The 15,479-nt window shown below is 40.1% G+C and overlaps 1 protein-coding gene across 3 annotated transcripts in view; it reads left to right on the top strand.

Moving 5' to 3' along the window:
* The window catches only part of BTBD10 (BTB domain containing 10), a 45,852-nt gene that overhangs the window by 11,372 nt on the left and 19,001 nt on the right, over positions 1-15,479 (top strand). Inside the window, exon 2 of one of the 3 annotated variants that reach the window (XM_060766777.2) lies at positions 2,712-2,871. The exons of 1 other annotated variant lie outside the window; for it this stretch is intronic. In XM_060766777.2, the coding sequence (XP_060622760.2) occupies positions 2,771-2,871 (101 nt within the window). In that variant the 5' untranslated portion in view covers positions 2,712-2,770. Of the gene's footprint in view, positions 1-2,711; positions 2,872-7,265; positions 7,640-15,479 lie in introns of those variants that run through there. One more of the 3 variants, XM_060766772.2, reaches the window with a different exon arrangement.

Here is a 15,479-nt window from a genome sequence, read left to right as displayed (position 1 = left end):
ACGTTTTGCAGTCAGCCACCTGCACTCCTACTTGTTTGTCTCTTGGATCCTTAGTCACTCTCTGGCCTTGTGTCTCATATACTGTACAACGCAAGTGGTAAATGAATGAGACATGAGGCCTAAGAGAGACACAAAGAGTTGTGAAATGTTGGGAATCATGGGTTCATGCTGTTTTAAATATCCCCAGTTTCTCCAGCCTAACATCTCAAAAATGAATGATAGTCAAGGTTAAAGAAAAACTGAGAATCTGAAATAGTGGGATACATATATGCATATGCAGATACAGGTATTGCAAAATAAAATCAATCTCAGAGATATGAAGCAATTCTTGTTCCAAGCATTTCGAATAAGGGGTACTCAACCTGTAATTATTTAGTGCCCTTTATATTTATATCATTTTGCATAATTTTATAAACCGAGAAGAGAGATGTCTTTATTCTGGAGCCAATTTCAGTCTTACTGTGGTAAAGATAAAGCAATTACAATAGAAACTGAAGCAAAGAAGAGTATCTGCTAAAAAATACCATAGCCAGACACATATGACATAGAAATAATCTAGAGCAGGAGTTCTCAAACTTTTTCAGCCACAGAGCCCTTTTTGAAGCAAAAGTTTCTTGTGGAGCCCTAAGAAATGTTTATATATTATACTAGCTGTGCCCTGCCACACATTGCTGTGGCCTTTAGTAAGAGTTTTGAAGTCTCTGCCTGGCCTCTCTTCCTTCCTTCCCTCGCTCTCTTTCCCTCTTTCTCTCACACTCCTTCCTTTCCCCTCTTTCTCTCTCTCTCTCTCTTTCTCTCTCTGGCATCCCTCCTTCCTCCCCCTTCTTTATGCTTGTGTGTAAACTTGAGTATTTTCTGTTGGTCATGGGGGTTCAGTGTGGCATGTTTGCCCCAATTCTGTCGTTGGTGGGGTTCAGGATGCTCTTTGAGTGTTGGTGAACTCTGAATCCCAGTGACTACAACTCCCAAATGTCAAGGTCTATTTCCCACAAACTCCATCTGTGTTCATATTTGGGCGTATTTAATGCTTTGGTCCGGATCCATCATTGTTTGAGTCCACAGTGCTGTCTGGATGTCGGTGAACTACAACTCCCATACTCAAGTTCACGGAGGGAAGGGGTGGGGCAAAGGGAGGGGGCGTGTCTTTCCGGAGGGGGTGGGAGGAGGGAAGGAGTGAGTCATGGAGGGAAGGGGCGGGGCGAAGGGAGGGGCGTGTCTTCAATGTCACCCCCTTCCTTCGCCCCACCCCTTCCCTCCGTGACTCACTCCTTCCCTCCTCCTCCGGTTAGACACGCCCCCTCCCTTCGCCCCACCCCTTTCCCTCCAGGAGTAAGCCAGGGAGGGAAGGGGTGGGGGCGAAGGGAGGGGGCGACTTTGAAGACACGCCCCCTCCCTTCGCCCCACCCCTTCCCTCCGTGACTCACTCCTTCCCTCCTCCCTCCCCTTCCGGTTAGACACGCCCCCTCCCTTCGCCCCACCCCTTTCCTTCCAGGAGTAAGTCAGGGAGGGAGGGGGTGTGTCTTTCCAGAGGTGGTGGGAGGAGGGAAGGAGTAAGTCAGGGAGGGAAGGGGTGGGGCGAAGGGAGGGGGCGTGTCTTTCCGGTGGGGATGCGGCGCGGCAAGGCTTGGAGTGTGCAGAGCGGGGCTTGGAGGCAGTGTGGGAGGGGTAAGATGAAGGAGGGGGTGGAGGGAAGGGGGCGGGGGGAAGTTGCATTGTTTGTGTGTGTGTGTGTGGGCGGCGACGTGTTCGTGCTGGGCAGGGCGAGGGAGGGAGGGAAGTGCGGAGGGTGCGTTGGCCGTTTGGCCATGTGTGCGCGCGCATGTGTGCCAGTGCGCATGCTCAGTTGTTTTGCCATTTTTTCTGTGTGTGGTTGTGTTGTTTTCAATTTTGTGGTTGGCACAAAGAGAAAGAATTAGTAAACATTGCCGCTGGTCTCCATTCTGCATCAACATTTAGTTCTTCCAGAATCTTTGAAACTAACTGATAGATTTCAACAGATGTCATTACTCGCTTAGATGTGGCATTCACCCTTAATGTCTTGCTTATTTTTACATATGTTTGGGAATTATCAGCATCAGGGACATTGTTCCTAGTTTATGAACTGCTAGTTTCAAAGCAGTATGTTTGGTGGGTAAAGTGATAGCTCTCCAACAGAAAGCATGGAAACATCTAACAGTGTAAGACCTAGGAAGTGATAACTATGTTTTACTACCTAATATAACTACATATTCCTATAAATTGGGAGCAGCAATCATGCAGTCCTTCAGATGTTTTTAGCTGTATGTTGTAGCATTCCTCATCATTGGTTGTGTTGGCTAGGGCTGCTGGGGCTTGCAGTTTAGCTATGTTTGCAAGACTATATAGTTCCAATTTCTGATGTATATAATGTGTTAACCTGGATTTTCTTTATTATATTATTGATGTAAGTACAATGAAGACTTATCCAGTGCAGTAATAAAAGATCACTAGAGAAGCTTCTCTCAGTGTTCGACGTTGCCAGTAATGAAGTCATATAAGTGCTTTCCCATAATGAAAATGTCTTTGCAATCCCAAAGTCTGGATACAGTCTATCAAAAAAGAAGCATGTTATACAGCTGGACTAATAATGTTGGTGGTGTTTGTTGGGAAGAAATTAGTAAAGACCTCTTCTAATGTTGCTTTTGTTTAATTTTATGATATTTTAAAAGGTCAACACTACTCTCTTAATGTAGGTTATGAGTGCTGGCTGTGTGCTTTTCAGAGCAGTAGTGTGAGGAAGCTTTGAAGTGGAATGGCAGGACGGCCTCATCCATATGACAGTAACTCCAGTGATCCAGAGAATTGTGATCGAAAATTGCATAGTAGACCCCGTAAACTTTGTAAGCATTCAAGGTAGGTGATTCATCTGCTATAAAGCTTCTCAAAATTGTCATCCAAATGAATTCTGAAAGCAATTTAACTGTGGCTGTGTCCTGAAGATGACTGGTGCTCTGTGAAAATAACAGAACAGAGATGTTCTGGCATTAACATTTTAATATAAAATAATAAAACGTTATTTATAATATAAAATAATAATAATATTTTTTTAAAAAAACTTTATAGGTTACCCTATCTCCCCAGGGCAGACTTAGGGCGGCTTCCAGGCAAAAAGGCAAACATTCAATGCCTTGGTGATAAACAGACACATAAATAAAAAAAACAAATTTATATCCCGCCCCATCTCCCAATATGGGATTTGCAGCAGCTAACAACTTAAAAGGCAAATATTCAATGCCAAAATATTTTTAAAATATATTCATTGGAGTTAATCTGTTATCTGCAACTGTAGCCATTGAGGAAGTATATAAAATTGACACATGATTATGTTACAAATCAGAGAAGAATAAAAAGATCTTAGTTGAATTGATCAGTATGCAGAGTTTACATATAGCAGCACCTTTGGCTATGGATAAGAATAATTTCTGCCACATTTAGCTAACAAATGTGTTAAACCACAAAATTGCATTGTTGTCACAATGTAATTCTTTATTAAACTATTTATATAAGTGAAGTTAATTGGTAGCAGAAATGCATAAAACAGTGAGCATCTAGAATCTACATATGCCTTTTGAATCAAGTATCTCAGATGTTCGCTGTACTTCAAAATGATCCCCTCATCTTAACTTACTGTTACAATATTAATTGCAGTGATGGGGAAAGTATATAGTGTTACTGATAGTTGGTATCGGTTTAATGATAAGTCAGAACAGAATTTATAGCTTGCTTATGTTAAATATAAAAACTGCAATTTTAACAATATATTGTGTTAGTTAAAGGATGTAAACAGCTTGGATTTAAGTCATCCAGGTTTATCTGGAACACTTGCTCAGAGGCAAGTTTTAGATGGAAATCTCTATGCATAGTTTAGGGATGCAATGGTACAGAGATATGTTTATGGAAGCTTTGAAAAAACAAAGGCATTTTATTTCAGTCATAAAGAACAGCTGAATTTTAATGTAATACAATACTATATGTGCAAAGATGAGTTAGATTTTTATAAATCCTAAGTTTTCTCTCTGAGTTTTTTGGCACATTTTGATGTGAAGCTATCAGTGTATATATTTCTTTGTATTTGAAGAAAAGGATGGTGTTTGGTTTTTCAGTTTTTTCAAATTTCAGTGGGTATTTGTTTTACAAAAGGAGAAAAATTCTAAAAGCAGAAGACAGGAGGCAAACTTCAATGAGATCTTAAGGAAGAAAAAATGGATCAAATGTCCTAATACATTTTAATTAAATAATTCTCACAACAATAACTTTTATATTGAAAATATGCTTCCAAAATATTCTGGGAGTAAATTTTTCTATTTAAGGGCTTGTTAATTGTTCCCTTGATGAATATCATAGAGAAGAGCACATTAGTGTTATAGAAGAGACTTTTGTCTCTCTATTGCCTGGTTTGCTCCTGTAAAATTATTGGAAATGTAGTTTAGGGTGGGGTTTTTTGAATTCTAAACTTTTCTAAACTATGTTTCCCAGACTTCTGCAGGCACAAACGGGGTGATAGGGAGACAAAAGTCTCCATTCTGTAACACTAATGTGATCTCTTCCCATGTCAGGAATTTATTGCAAGCCAGTATTTTCCTTTGTCTTTCATCCATGTTAATTCTGCTTTCTCTTCACTGTTTAACAGTAATTATAAAGAATTCCATCTGCACCACTAGTAACTGTATATTACCCTGAACCATGGTTATAACACTGTTGCTTCAATTGTGGTTAAACTGGGGTGGAGGGGTCCCTTTAGTTCTATGTTAGGGTCATGAAAATTTTTGGAAACAGTAAAAAGTTTCTGAATGCTACCCATTTACACAAATCTGTTGGAAACAACATGCAATATGTACAGCAGACTTAGCAAAAAATGCTTCAGCTGTACTTCACCAAAAGGAAAATCAGTCTGTTTAGCAAGCCTTGCAAATGCTGATTTATTGTCATTAAGGATTGATATTTTTACATATTTTACATACTTGTATACCTAGAGTCACGTAAACATTTCTCTGGACAAAAGGGATCCTAAGTGGTAAATTTAAAGAAGCCCTGGTCTATAACACTGCTTCTTAAACTGTGGTTTCAACCCCAAAGGGGGTCCCATTTGCTCAATTTTGATTTATTGTCAGGAAATGTTTGGTTTTTGTACCTATTTTATATTCCTATATGGTGTATTATATCTGTATTTCAAAACAATAAGGAGTGTGTCTCATGTGTTTTGTTTTTAAAAAGATATTAGACAAAAATTGTGTTGATATTTAGCAGTGTATAAGCACTTGTGCAGTGTTCATTTCTATTCCTCTCACACTCCCAAATGTTAGACTTAGGGGGATGGGAAGCTAGTTGAATACTACAGTATTTACTCGAATGTAATGCATAATTGAATCTAATGAGCACCTCAATTTTCAAAACTTTGAAACAAAAAAAGGTTTTGAAAATTGTTTACTGCCTAATGTAATGTCTAAAAATGTACACTCTTTGTAATTTAACCAAAAAGTATGCATTATAGTTGCTACACAGAATTCCTTTTTAAAAAAACTACCAGCAATTGAATGGAAAATCTAGAGAAATGGGCAGCTTTTCCCACAAGGTATCTCTATGATTTATCCTGTCTCAGCTTCCTTGGGTGCATCTATGCTGGCGAATTAATGGAGCTTGACACCACTTTAACTGCCCTGGGTAAATGCTGTGGAATCCTGGGGGCTGTAGTTTTAAAAGTTCTTGTACCTTCCCTGCCAAAGAATGCTGGTGCCTCACTAAACTACAAATCTCAGGATCCTGTACCATTGAGTTAAAGTGGTGTCAGACTGCATTAATTCTGCAGTGTAGAATGCACTCCTAAGAATCTGAAGTGTAACAAGTCACTGTAGAGCTTTTTAAAATGATCCCTGGGGCAGAGATTGGGCCAAAGGCATATGTCTGCCCTTGTGAGACTGGGCTCGGTACCTGCTGCTGCTCCTCTCTCGTTCACTGCTCTAGGATTGGGCTTCTTCCTTGCCTCCCAAGTTCTCTCCTTGGCTTTGCCAGCTCTGTGATGCCCCTCAAATAGGAGCTGGAGGTTCGCAATTCCTGTGAGGAGGTTGGCACTTGTGGTTTGGCAGTAATAAGTAATAGCCTCTCCTGAAGCAGCTTCCCCTTTTGCTTTGGTTCACTGGGTCAGCATTAGAGTACATGGGGCACCAGCCAGCATGGCATCCGCTGCCCCTGGCCTCACTGGCCTCACTGAGCACTATTTGGCCCTTTCTTCTTCTGTTCTTCCTCATGCCTTTGGCCATTGCTCCTTCCAAGATGAACATCCCCAAGGTGTTGCTGTCCTTCATGCAGAGCACTAAGGTTACCGAATTACATTATTCAAATGTGTACTCTAATTTTTGCAGTGTAATTTGGTCAAAAAAGCACATTACATTTGAGTGAATATGGTATTCTATATCTTCAAACCTTTTAAGGTCTTATTCCAAATGCATTTTTGGAGGCAGGACCAGTAGCTATAGGTAATGAGGGAGGAGTAGTGTCAGAAGAATGAAGCTGTGCTGAAGAATCTGGAACCCCTTATTTAAAACCACTCCCTCTATATTTCTTAACATTATATTATATATATTATATATGCAACTTAAAGATGAGGTGGCATATAATGAAGCATGTGGGATCATATATCACCTTAGAGAGAAATGTCATTTTTGTATGTTGTTCTTATGCTTTCTTAGATTGCAGCCTACATGGTGGACTAGAAACAGCTGAATGTGTATTTGGTCTGTTGCTTTCGTGACTTGTTCTCTTAAATTAGTGACCTAGATCCTGATCTGCAGCGGTATAGCTCAGAAGCATTATTTAATTATGAAAGAAATGTTGCGCATGGAACAGTTGCAGTTTGGGCTGGTTTTAGCTTTGCAGTTTTAAAAGCTGAGTTCTGACTATTATATTTCTCTTTTATCTTTTAAATGGATAATAATGGATTTTTCGTAAATCCTTTAAATCTGAGTCCCTGTCCAGAAAAACCAGGAGGTCTTGAAAGAAGTCCATTGATGGACTATACTGCCTTGAATGTCTGTAAAATTGGCATGAAAGACATGTGACAGAAAAACCTTTTCAGATGTTTGGCTAGTTTATTGAAATTTGACAAGCTTTCAGGACTAGAAATAGCTTCACAGATGGCATATGGCAATATACACAGCAGCTCTTGTCGTATGTGTTCCTTGCACTGTCCATCAAATATGCTAGCCAATAGCTGCTTAGAGATGAGGAAATGGTAAGCATGAATTCAGCTTACAAGAGACTGCGAGGTCAGACGTCAGTACTGCACTGTGCGTGGCTGAGTCAGTGGCTGTGCGAAAATGAATTGAATTAATATCTAGGGGGCTTGCTTCTCTGAGCACTTAATGGACTGAATAGCGGTAACAGGATTGTTACCATTGAGAACGAGAGGAAAAGAGGATGCTTAAAAGTGAGGCAAGCTAATGATGCGTGGAGTATTGAGAAGAGGATAGAAATAGCAAATATGCTGAACTTAGCAAGTAATGCCAGAGAATGCTGAGCTGACTTCCAAACCTGCCGCCCGGAAAGGAGCAGATTTCCTTTGTACATTGGGTTCAATATTCTCCCCGTGTTTTTGTGTTTCTTCCATGTTTTACACAGAAAGCAGGTGCGTAACCGTTAATAATCCAATAATCTGAGCAGCAATGAGTGAGGGCTGGAATATACAAAGGAGATGAACTGTTCTTTGTGTAGCCTGGTCTGTTTCAGTGTCGGATATGACAAAGAGTAGGCGTGTGTGCTTTGGTGTCTGTGTATAAATTTTGTGCCAAAAGCAAAGACTGTAATTGCAATTTGTTGTTCTGGTTGGAAGTTGCATTTTGTTAGCTTAGTTTATTTGGAATTGAAAACTAAAAATGTTTTTGAATGTCCTTTTTTCTCAGAAAGGGTTGTTTATAAAGTTTAGTTGACTAGTGATCTATTTTTTTTACTCCAAGGAAGAATCTTTATTTTTATTTTTTGAAAGACTTGACATTTTTAAAGATGTATATGTATAACTTTACATCTACTCAAGTTGCATATATAATTGGACATTAGACAACTCAAATATCAGGTACTTAAAAAGTTTCTATGGAAACCATGGGAATTATTTATTAAAGTCAGTTATAATATGAGTTATCAGCTGTTACATTTTCTGATAATATGAAAAAGACTATGCTTATTAAATATGTAATCTTCATAGATAATTGCTTTTCAATTTCTTTGATATGCTTGTCTTTAGTGTAAATTGTTCAGATTAAAAACACTTATTGCAGTTTTTAATACTGAATATTTTATAGTACATGAGGTGGAGGGAAATTCTTCCCACAATGATGACCATCATCAGGAGGACTTTAAAATGCTGAGGAAGTGATTTTTTTAATTTTATCTACAAAAAACCCCCCTTAAATTGTGAGGATTTTTAGATTCTCTGATTACTTTTAAATTAATATTTATCTTCCTATGAATCTCTATGTAGACTGAGCGTAATATTATATAGTAACTTCTCTTTATCAAGATTCTTTCATCGGATGGCTTGCAATAAATTGTTTTTGTGTATAGTCTGCTGGCAAATACTGTTGTACCATTATTCAGTGTGGCAAGGCAGTTGCAACGTACAAGCAATCTAATAAGGGTTGTATATAGTGACAAAGTTGTACTATAAAATCTTGGTTCCTCAAGTTTATAGAACTTATTGTCTGCATCTCATTTCAAGAGAAGCATATATTTAAAAAATATTTTGGTGTAGCATTACAAAGAATGGTTCTAGCTCTATGCAGCAGTTTAAGTATTGGACTAGGACACTTGGAGGCTCAAGTTTCAAATAGCACCTCAGCCATGGAAACCTACTGGGTGACCTTGGTCACGTCACCTCGCACTCAGAGGAAGGCAGAGGCAAATGTCCTCTGAACAATTTTTGCCAAGAAAATCCCATGATAGATTCACCTTAGAGTCACCATAAGTCAAATGGGACACAACAAGAACAATAAAGCTCTGTATCCATTGATGCAGGTTTTCAGTGGGGCTAGGAAGTAAAATGGCTGTTTTCCTAAAGCAGTGGATATGACATGCTTTATCAGATTAATATATAGTATGCATATTGTTAATTTTATGTCAGTATAACTGTCTCAGAAGTCTCACTCTCTGTGATTAAGGGGGAGGATGAAAACATGTGATTTTAATCTTACCTTCAAACAAAAGCTTTTATTTCTTGCAAATGAATTTCTTTGAAGACAGGAGAACTTGTTGGTATATTTTTTCTTTTAGAATTTTTTGACTGAAGAAAAAAATTAAAGAAATAAGAACTTGAGGCAATCCCCGACTTACAAATATTTAACTTACAAACGACTCATAGTTGAGACCGACTCATAGTTGAATCAATGGGAAGTGAGAGAAATCTACTGCTAGGAAGGGAAATTCACTCCTGAAAGAGTTATCACAGGGAAAAGATGTCTTAACTGAAGCTTTAGCACCAATCCTTGTTTCCACAACATATTTTTTTTCAAAATTCAATTATCACAGGAACAGAAAATGAGGGGAAATCTTCTGAACAGGGGCACACTGTTCCGACTTTCAAACAAATCCATCTTAAGAACAAACCTACAGAACCTATCTTTTCTTAACTTGGAGACTGTCTGTACACAGAGCTGAGCCATGCAAGATTGTAGTCCATGTTATGTCCACACTGACACATATTATCTAGGGGTCAGTCTGCTACCTGGCTACAAAACAACAGAGAAGTTTACATGAAAGATGCTGCAATTCTATTATTGCTATGTATACGTGCCTATAGTAGGCATGGCAGGTAGCACCGGAATCCCTTACTGAGCATGTACAAACAACAAAATAGAGAGAAAATGGGAAATAAATATTTATGTACATCTGTCTTACCAGTTATCCCCAGTAAGTTAAAGAAAACTGATCTATTCATTTGGCCACCAAAATGGAAATCATATGAAAAGTGAAAGAAAAAATAATAATCTCTTGATATGTTTTGGAAGAAGCTTTCTGGTGGTTTGTAGAAGTTTATAAATGTTTTTGTTTTTTATATATACAAAAATAATTTGTTTAATTTTACAAGTGCACACTGTTAGTTTTGGATGAACTATGCTGACACATGTTGAACTGATCTTCTTTTTCTCCTTCTAGTCCTAAATTATATGTTAAATAAAGTCAAGAAACACATCTATGTCCTTAACTGAGATATTCCTCTATATACTATGCTTCCTAGGTATAGTTAACTGAATAATATTACTTGCAGTTTTCAGTAGTGCCTTTTTTTGTAGTCATTCCTGTTTTTCCATTTGGTTTATATTATTTATAATGTATAAATGTGCATTTTTTTAAAAAGGAAGTATGCCCTATATAATATAACAAATGCAATTTTCCCTTCCTATATCACTGTGCACATAGTAAGCGGTTATACATTGTGCAGTATACAAAATTGGTATGTGGTCTAGTACTTCTACAGGGTTTGTCTAGGATGTTCCTTTTGGAAAACCAGGAATTCCCATAGCCTTTTGGAAGTGTGATCCTCTTGGAGATTGATTGGCATTAACGTTATTTGTAATAACCTTTTGGAAAGTATGATCTTCCTGAAAAGAGTTAAATACCGTATATTCCGGCATGTAACACGACTTTTTAACGCTTGAAAATTGTTTCAAAAGTCCGGGGTACCTTATGTGCCGGGTACAGTTTGGCGGGGGTGGAGGAGAGCACTCCCCCAGGTCCACAGGGACAGCAGCGGCGTATTGGCAGCCGAAAATAAAATGCTGGCCTACCTCAGCAAACTTCCTCCAGGCTGTTGCTGGGCTGCCGTTAGGCCACTGCTGTTCCTATGTGTCCTTGGGTGCCTCTCCTCCGCCCCGCCAACCCGCCACTGTGTAAGCCGACCCGGGAGGGCCTTCCATCGCCCTCCATCCCGGGGGTGGAGGAAAGGCCCCTCCAGGCCTGCAGGAACAGCTGCAGCCCAGCAGCAGCCCGACGGAGGATGACCAAAGGCCATCCCACGCCTGCGAATGCCTCCTAAGCCGCTGCTGCGTTTGCAGGTACAGTAGGGCCTTCCATTTCCTCTGTTGGGCTGCTTACCCAGTGGGCCGGGGTGGGGGGGACTCTCCCTTGCCTCCCTCCCTTTCCTTCCTTCCTACCCTTTTCTCTCTCCACACCCGATATCTTCTTTCCTTTGTCCAGCTTGGCTCCGAAATAGTTGGGAAACAGTAAAACCAAGCAAGGTGCAGAGAGAGAGAGAGAGCTCCAGCCCTGCTTGCCTTTGCTGATGTCCAGCCTTTGCTTTGCTGGAGAGGGAGGAAGGCGAAGCCTTTTTTTTTGTTTGTTGTCGAAAACCTTCATGGCCGGAATCATTGGGTTGCTGTAAGTTGTGGTTATATGGCCATGTTCCAGAAGCATTCTCTCCTGACCTTTTGCCTGCATCTATGGCAGGCATTCTCAGAGGTTGGGAAGTCTGATTTCTTTTTGGGTGGCATGCGGGATCGAAGAGAGGAGTTTGCCGTTTGGTGTGAGTGTGTGCATTTGTGTGGCTGGCTCTACACTGGCTCTCTAATGCAGATCCAAACTGCATTGTGTGACACTCTAGATCCACCTGTATTGTTAGCTTGTATTGTCAGTCCTCTGTGTTGGGAGGATCAAAAAGTCAGGAAAAGGAGAGATCAAGAGAGAGAGAACCGTGTGGACTGGGGCAGAGGCCCCCCGCTTGGCCAAAAGGGCGAGAGAAAGGAAAAAGGAAGCTGCATTCCTTTGGAAGCCGGTCGCCTCTTTCCCTCGTGGAGCAACCTCCCTTTCCCAAGGAAGCAGCCAGCCTTGGAGAGAGAAAGAGAGAAGAGAGGTTTGTAACTCAGTGTCTGGAGACCATGATTTGAATCTCTACTGAGCTATCGAAACCTAGTGGGCAGGGCACAGAATCTCAGTCAGAGGAAGGCAAACTTATTCTGAACAAATCTTGCCAAGAAAATTCCGTGTTAGGCTCACCATAAGTCATAAAGAACTTGAAAGCATACAACAGTGAGAAGATTCTATAGCATGATTTGTTTGGCAAATTATAGGGCAGAATGAGTATTTTGTCCCAGAACTGAAACTGTAAGTTGAAAAGAAACAAGTGAATTTAATCTTAAGGTCAGGAAGGAATTTGTCAAGGAAAAGGAATCTGGGATGAAAATACTTAGGCGATCCCTTGTTTTCCGAGGATGATTGTCCTCCAACATTCCTGTGTGTCTGTATGTGGCTGTGGAGCCCTATTCTTGCTCTGCATCTTCTTCCGCAGTGAGGACATTGGTTTCCAGGTGGAAGGCGGTCTCGGTTGGGGTTGTCTTGACAGGGGTCCTCTTGGCACGCTTCTCCCTTTCGCCCTCCATTCGTGCCTCCTCAAATTCTGCAGCACTGCTGGTCACAGCTGACCTCCAGCTGGAGCGGTCAAGAGCCAGGGTTTCCCAGTTCTCAGTGTCTATGCCAGAGTTTTTAAGGTTGGCTTTGAGCCCGTCTTTAAATCTCTTTTCCTGTCCACCAACATTCCGTTTTCCGTTCTTGAGTTCGGAGTAGAGCAACTGCTTTGGGAGACGGTGGTCGGGCATCCGGACAACGTGGCCAGTCCAGCGGAGTTGTGTGGCGGAGGACCATTGCTTCAATGCTCTTTGCAATGGCTTTTGCTTCTTCCAGCACGCTGATGTTTGTCCGCCTGTCTTCCCAAGAGATATGCAGGATTTTCCGGAGGCAGTGCTGATGGAATCGTTCCAGGAGTTGCATGTGACGTCTGTAGACAGTCCACGTTTCGCAGGCATATAGCAGGGTTGGGAGGACAATAGCTTTATAGACAAGCACCTTGGTATCCCTATGGATGTCCCGGTCCTCAAACACTCTCTGCTTCATTCGGAAAAATACTGCGCTCACAGAGCTCAGGCGGTGTTGTATTTTGGTGTCGATGTTGACTTTGGTGGAGAGGTGGCTGCCAAGGTAGCGGAAATGATCAACATTTTCTAATGTTACACCATTAAGCTGTATCTCTGGCATTGGGGAGGGGGTGGCTGGTGACTGCTGGAACAGCACCTTGGTTTGACAGTGTTCAATGATAGGGATGAAAATAAATAGTCCTTCGTAGGTGTTAATTACCATGGTTTTTTATCATGTTTGTAGGGAGCTGCATAGTCTCACCTTCTTCATTATCTCTCTGTATGAAAATAAATATATGTGTGCACATGAAGACATTCCGCACAGTCAAGATCCCTGACTTCCCATGGCTATTGTTTGTGTGGAAAATCTTTACATGAACTTAAACCTCTCTTCCAACCCATTGATTTCTGTAGGAGGAAAGTGATGCAGTCATCAAAAGTGGTCAAAGCCCAGTAGGGAAAAGAGAAACAAATAATAATTTCAGAGACTTATTTCATTTTTATCAGTGCTGTTGTTTTAGTGTTGTTTGCCTGTGTAATACTTTTGTGCCAATGATATCTCAAATATTTGTTGATATAATAATCTCTGCACATATGCCATATTCTTTGTAGAGGAAGAGAAAACAAATCTCAAAAGGACGTAATTTAGGTTCTCCTCACAAAACACTGAAACAAGTTTTTCTTTTCCACTTTTTTAAAAGAAAGGCAGGAAAAGATATTGAACTTGGTAACTTTGAAATGGCATTAACAATGTGCAAGTAAAAGTTAATTCACATAGAATTTTCCTTTCTTTACAAACTGCTCTATCATTCAGTCTGCTTTAGAGCATTCATCTTCCCTAGGGATGAGGAGATGCTCCAGAAAAAAAGCTAGTGGAGCGGACAGGCTTTGAGGGGATGGAAAAAGCCCAAGATTCTAACAGAAGCCATTCCATAAGTAAATCTGCACCAGTGGATAAAGCCTTAAATCTTGCCATTCAAGAAAAGATCTTGATAACATATTATCTGTTCTAGAGAACAGGGCTGCCTGGGTAGTAAGGGTATTATTTAAGGCATGCATGGGAAAACTTTGGCCTTCCAGGTGTTTTGGACTTCAACTCCCATAATTCCTAACAGCCGGTAAACTGGATGGGATTTCTGGGAGTTGAAGCCCAAAAAACCTAGAGGGCTGAAGTTTGCCTATGCCTAATCTAAGGGATCAAGCATGTTTACTGTAGACATTTTCATATGTATGAACTTGTCTTGCTTTTTAAAAATATACTGTAGAAGACTGTGTTTTATTCTTTTGAGTTGGGTAAGATGACTGTTGAGCAAGTGATTTATCTCAATGTACAAAAGATGATGGTTACATTCAGTAACATAGAACAGGGTTCTACTTATTCAGCAGACCACCCTCAGCTGCAACCTCCTGATACCTAACTTCACTTCAAGAGGGACTCCCAACCCTCAATTAATAGACTTGGGGGAGCATGCAAGTGACAGGATAGGCTGGCATTAAATGGATTTCACTCTTTAAGTATAGAAATATGTGAAAGATTGTTACTGTTCTATTTCAAGGAATTAGATTTTCCCTGGCTGAAGTATATGTCATGTTTCCTGATATCTTTTTATTCCCCACAATACAGTTGGGAGATATTTTTCATTCACTAAAACTCTTTGTTAAGCAGCTTATAGATTTGGAAAATGACTTCCAGAAAAGCAGCTTAGTGGTCATGAAGCAATGGTCCATAATAATAAATACAGCATAGTGGAGAGCCAGTTTTCCCCTAGCTTGACCCTGAACAGCTCCCGGCATATTTCACAGTTTTGAGTGTTTTTTCAGAGTGAACAAGGCATTTTCCATCTTCCTTTTAAAACTGCCTTTCAGTATAATATTGGATGCACTTCTTATGGGGTAGTTTTTTTTGTGAGTTCTTTCATCAGTCAACCTGAGGGCATCTTTATACTTTACACAAAAGGATGGGCCCAATCTATACATTGTTGATTGTGTCATAGTGGTGGATGTTGTTTAATGTAGAAGGTAGGTTTATGGGAGAGAGAGACATGAGAATCACAGTTCCAGTGTGTTTCTTCTTAGTGCAAATATTATTAATAATAATAATAAAATAATGCTGGGCATGAACAAGATAGGGTATAACTAGGATAGGGTTTTCAAAGAAAGATGAGGGTGTGCAAGCAATCCTAAATGAATGTTAAAGTGCATTTGAGGACATACTGCTAATGCCTAAAAACATTGAGATGTCATTAGTAAGATACTATACAAATATATGTTCTTGTCTCTTCCCATAATATATTAAGAGGCCTTATTATATAATTTGTGGTCTTTTTTGGTAAGAGTATGTGGCACCTTTTGTCATCAAGAACAGCTACCATCAGAGGATTGTTTGGGACAGAATATGTATACCACAAACACTTTCTCAAAAGGATAGAAATATAAACTATTTCTCATGCTTGCATCCTGAAAGGTGAAGAAATGTATTCCAGGCCCAGGGAACCTAATTCTTTTCTCCTTCTTTCTTCACTTTTGGGCTAATTTTTTGTGTATAGTTGGATTCCTTGTCTTTAGGACATT

The sequence above is a fragment of the Anolis sagrei genome, chromosome 1, assembly GCF_037176765.1.
Source record: "Anolis sagrei isolate rAnoSag1 chromosome 1, rAnoSag1.mat, whole genome shotgun sequence".
In the NCBI taxonomy this organism is placed as follows: domain Eukaryota; kingdom Metazoa; phylum Chordata; class Lepidosauria; order Squamata; family Dactyloidae; genus Anolis; species Anolis sagrei.
The sequence above is the reverse complement of the archived record's forward strand: the minus strand, read 5'-3'. Positions and strand labels throughout refer to the sequence as shown.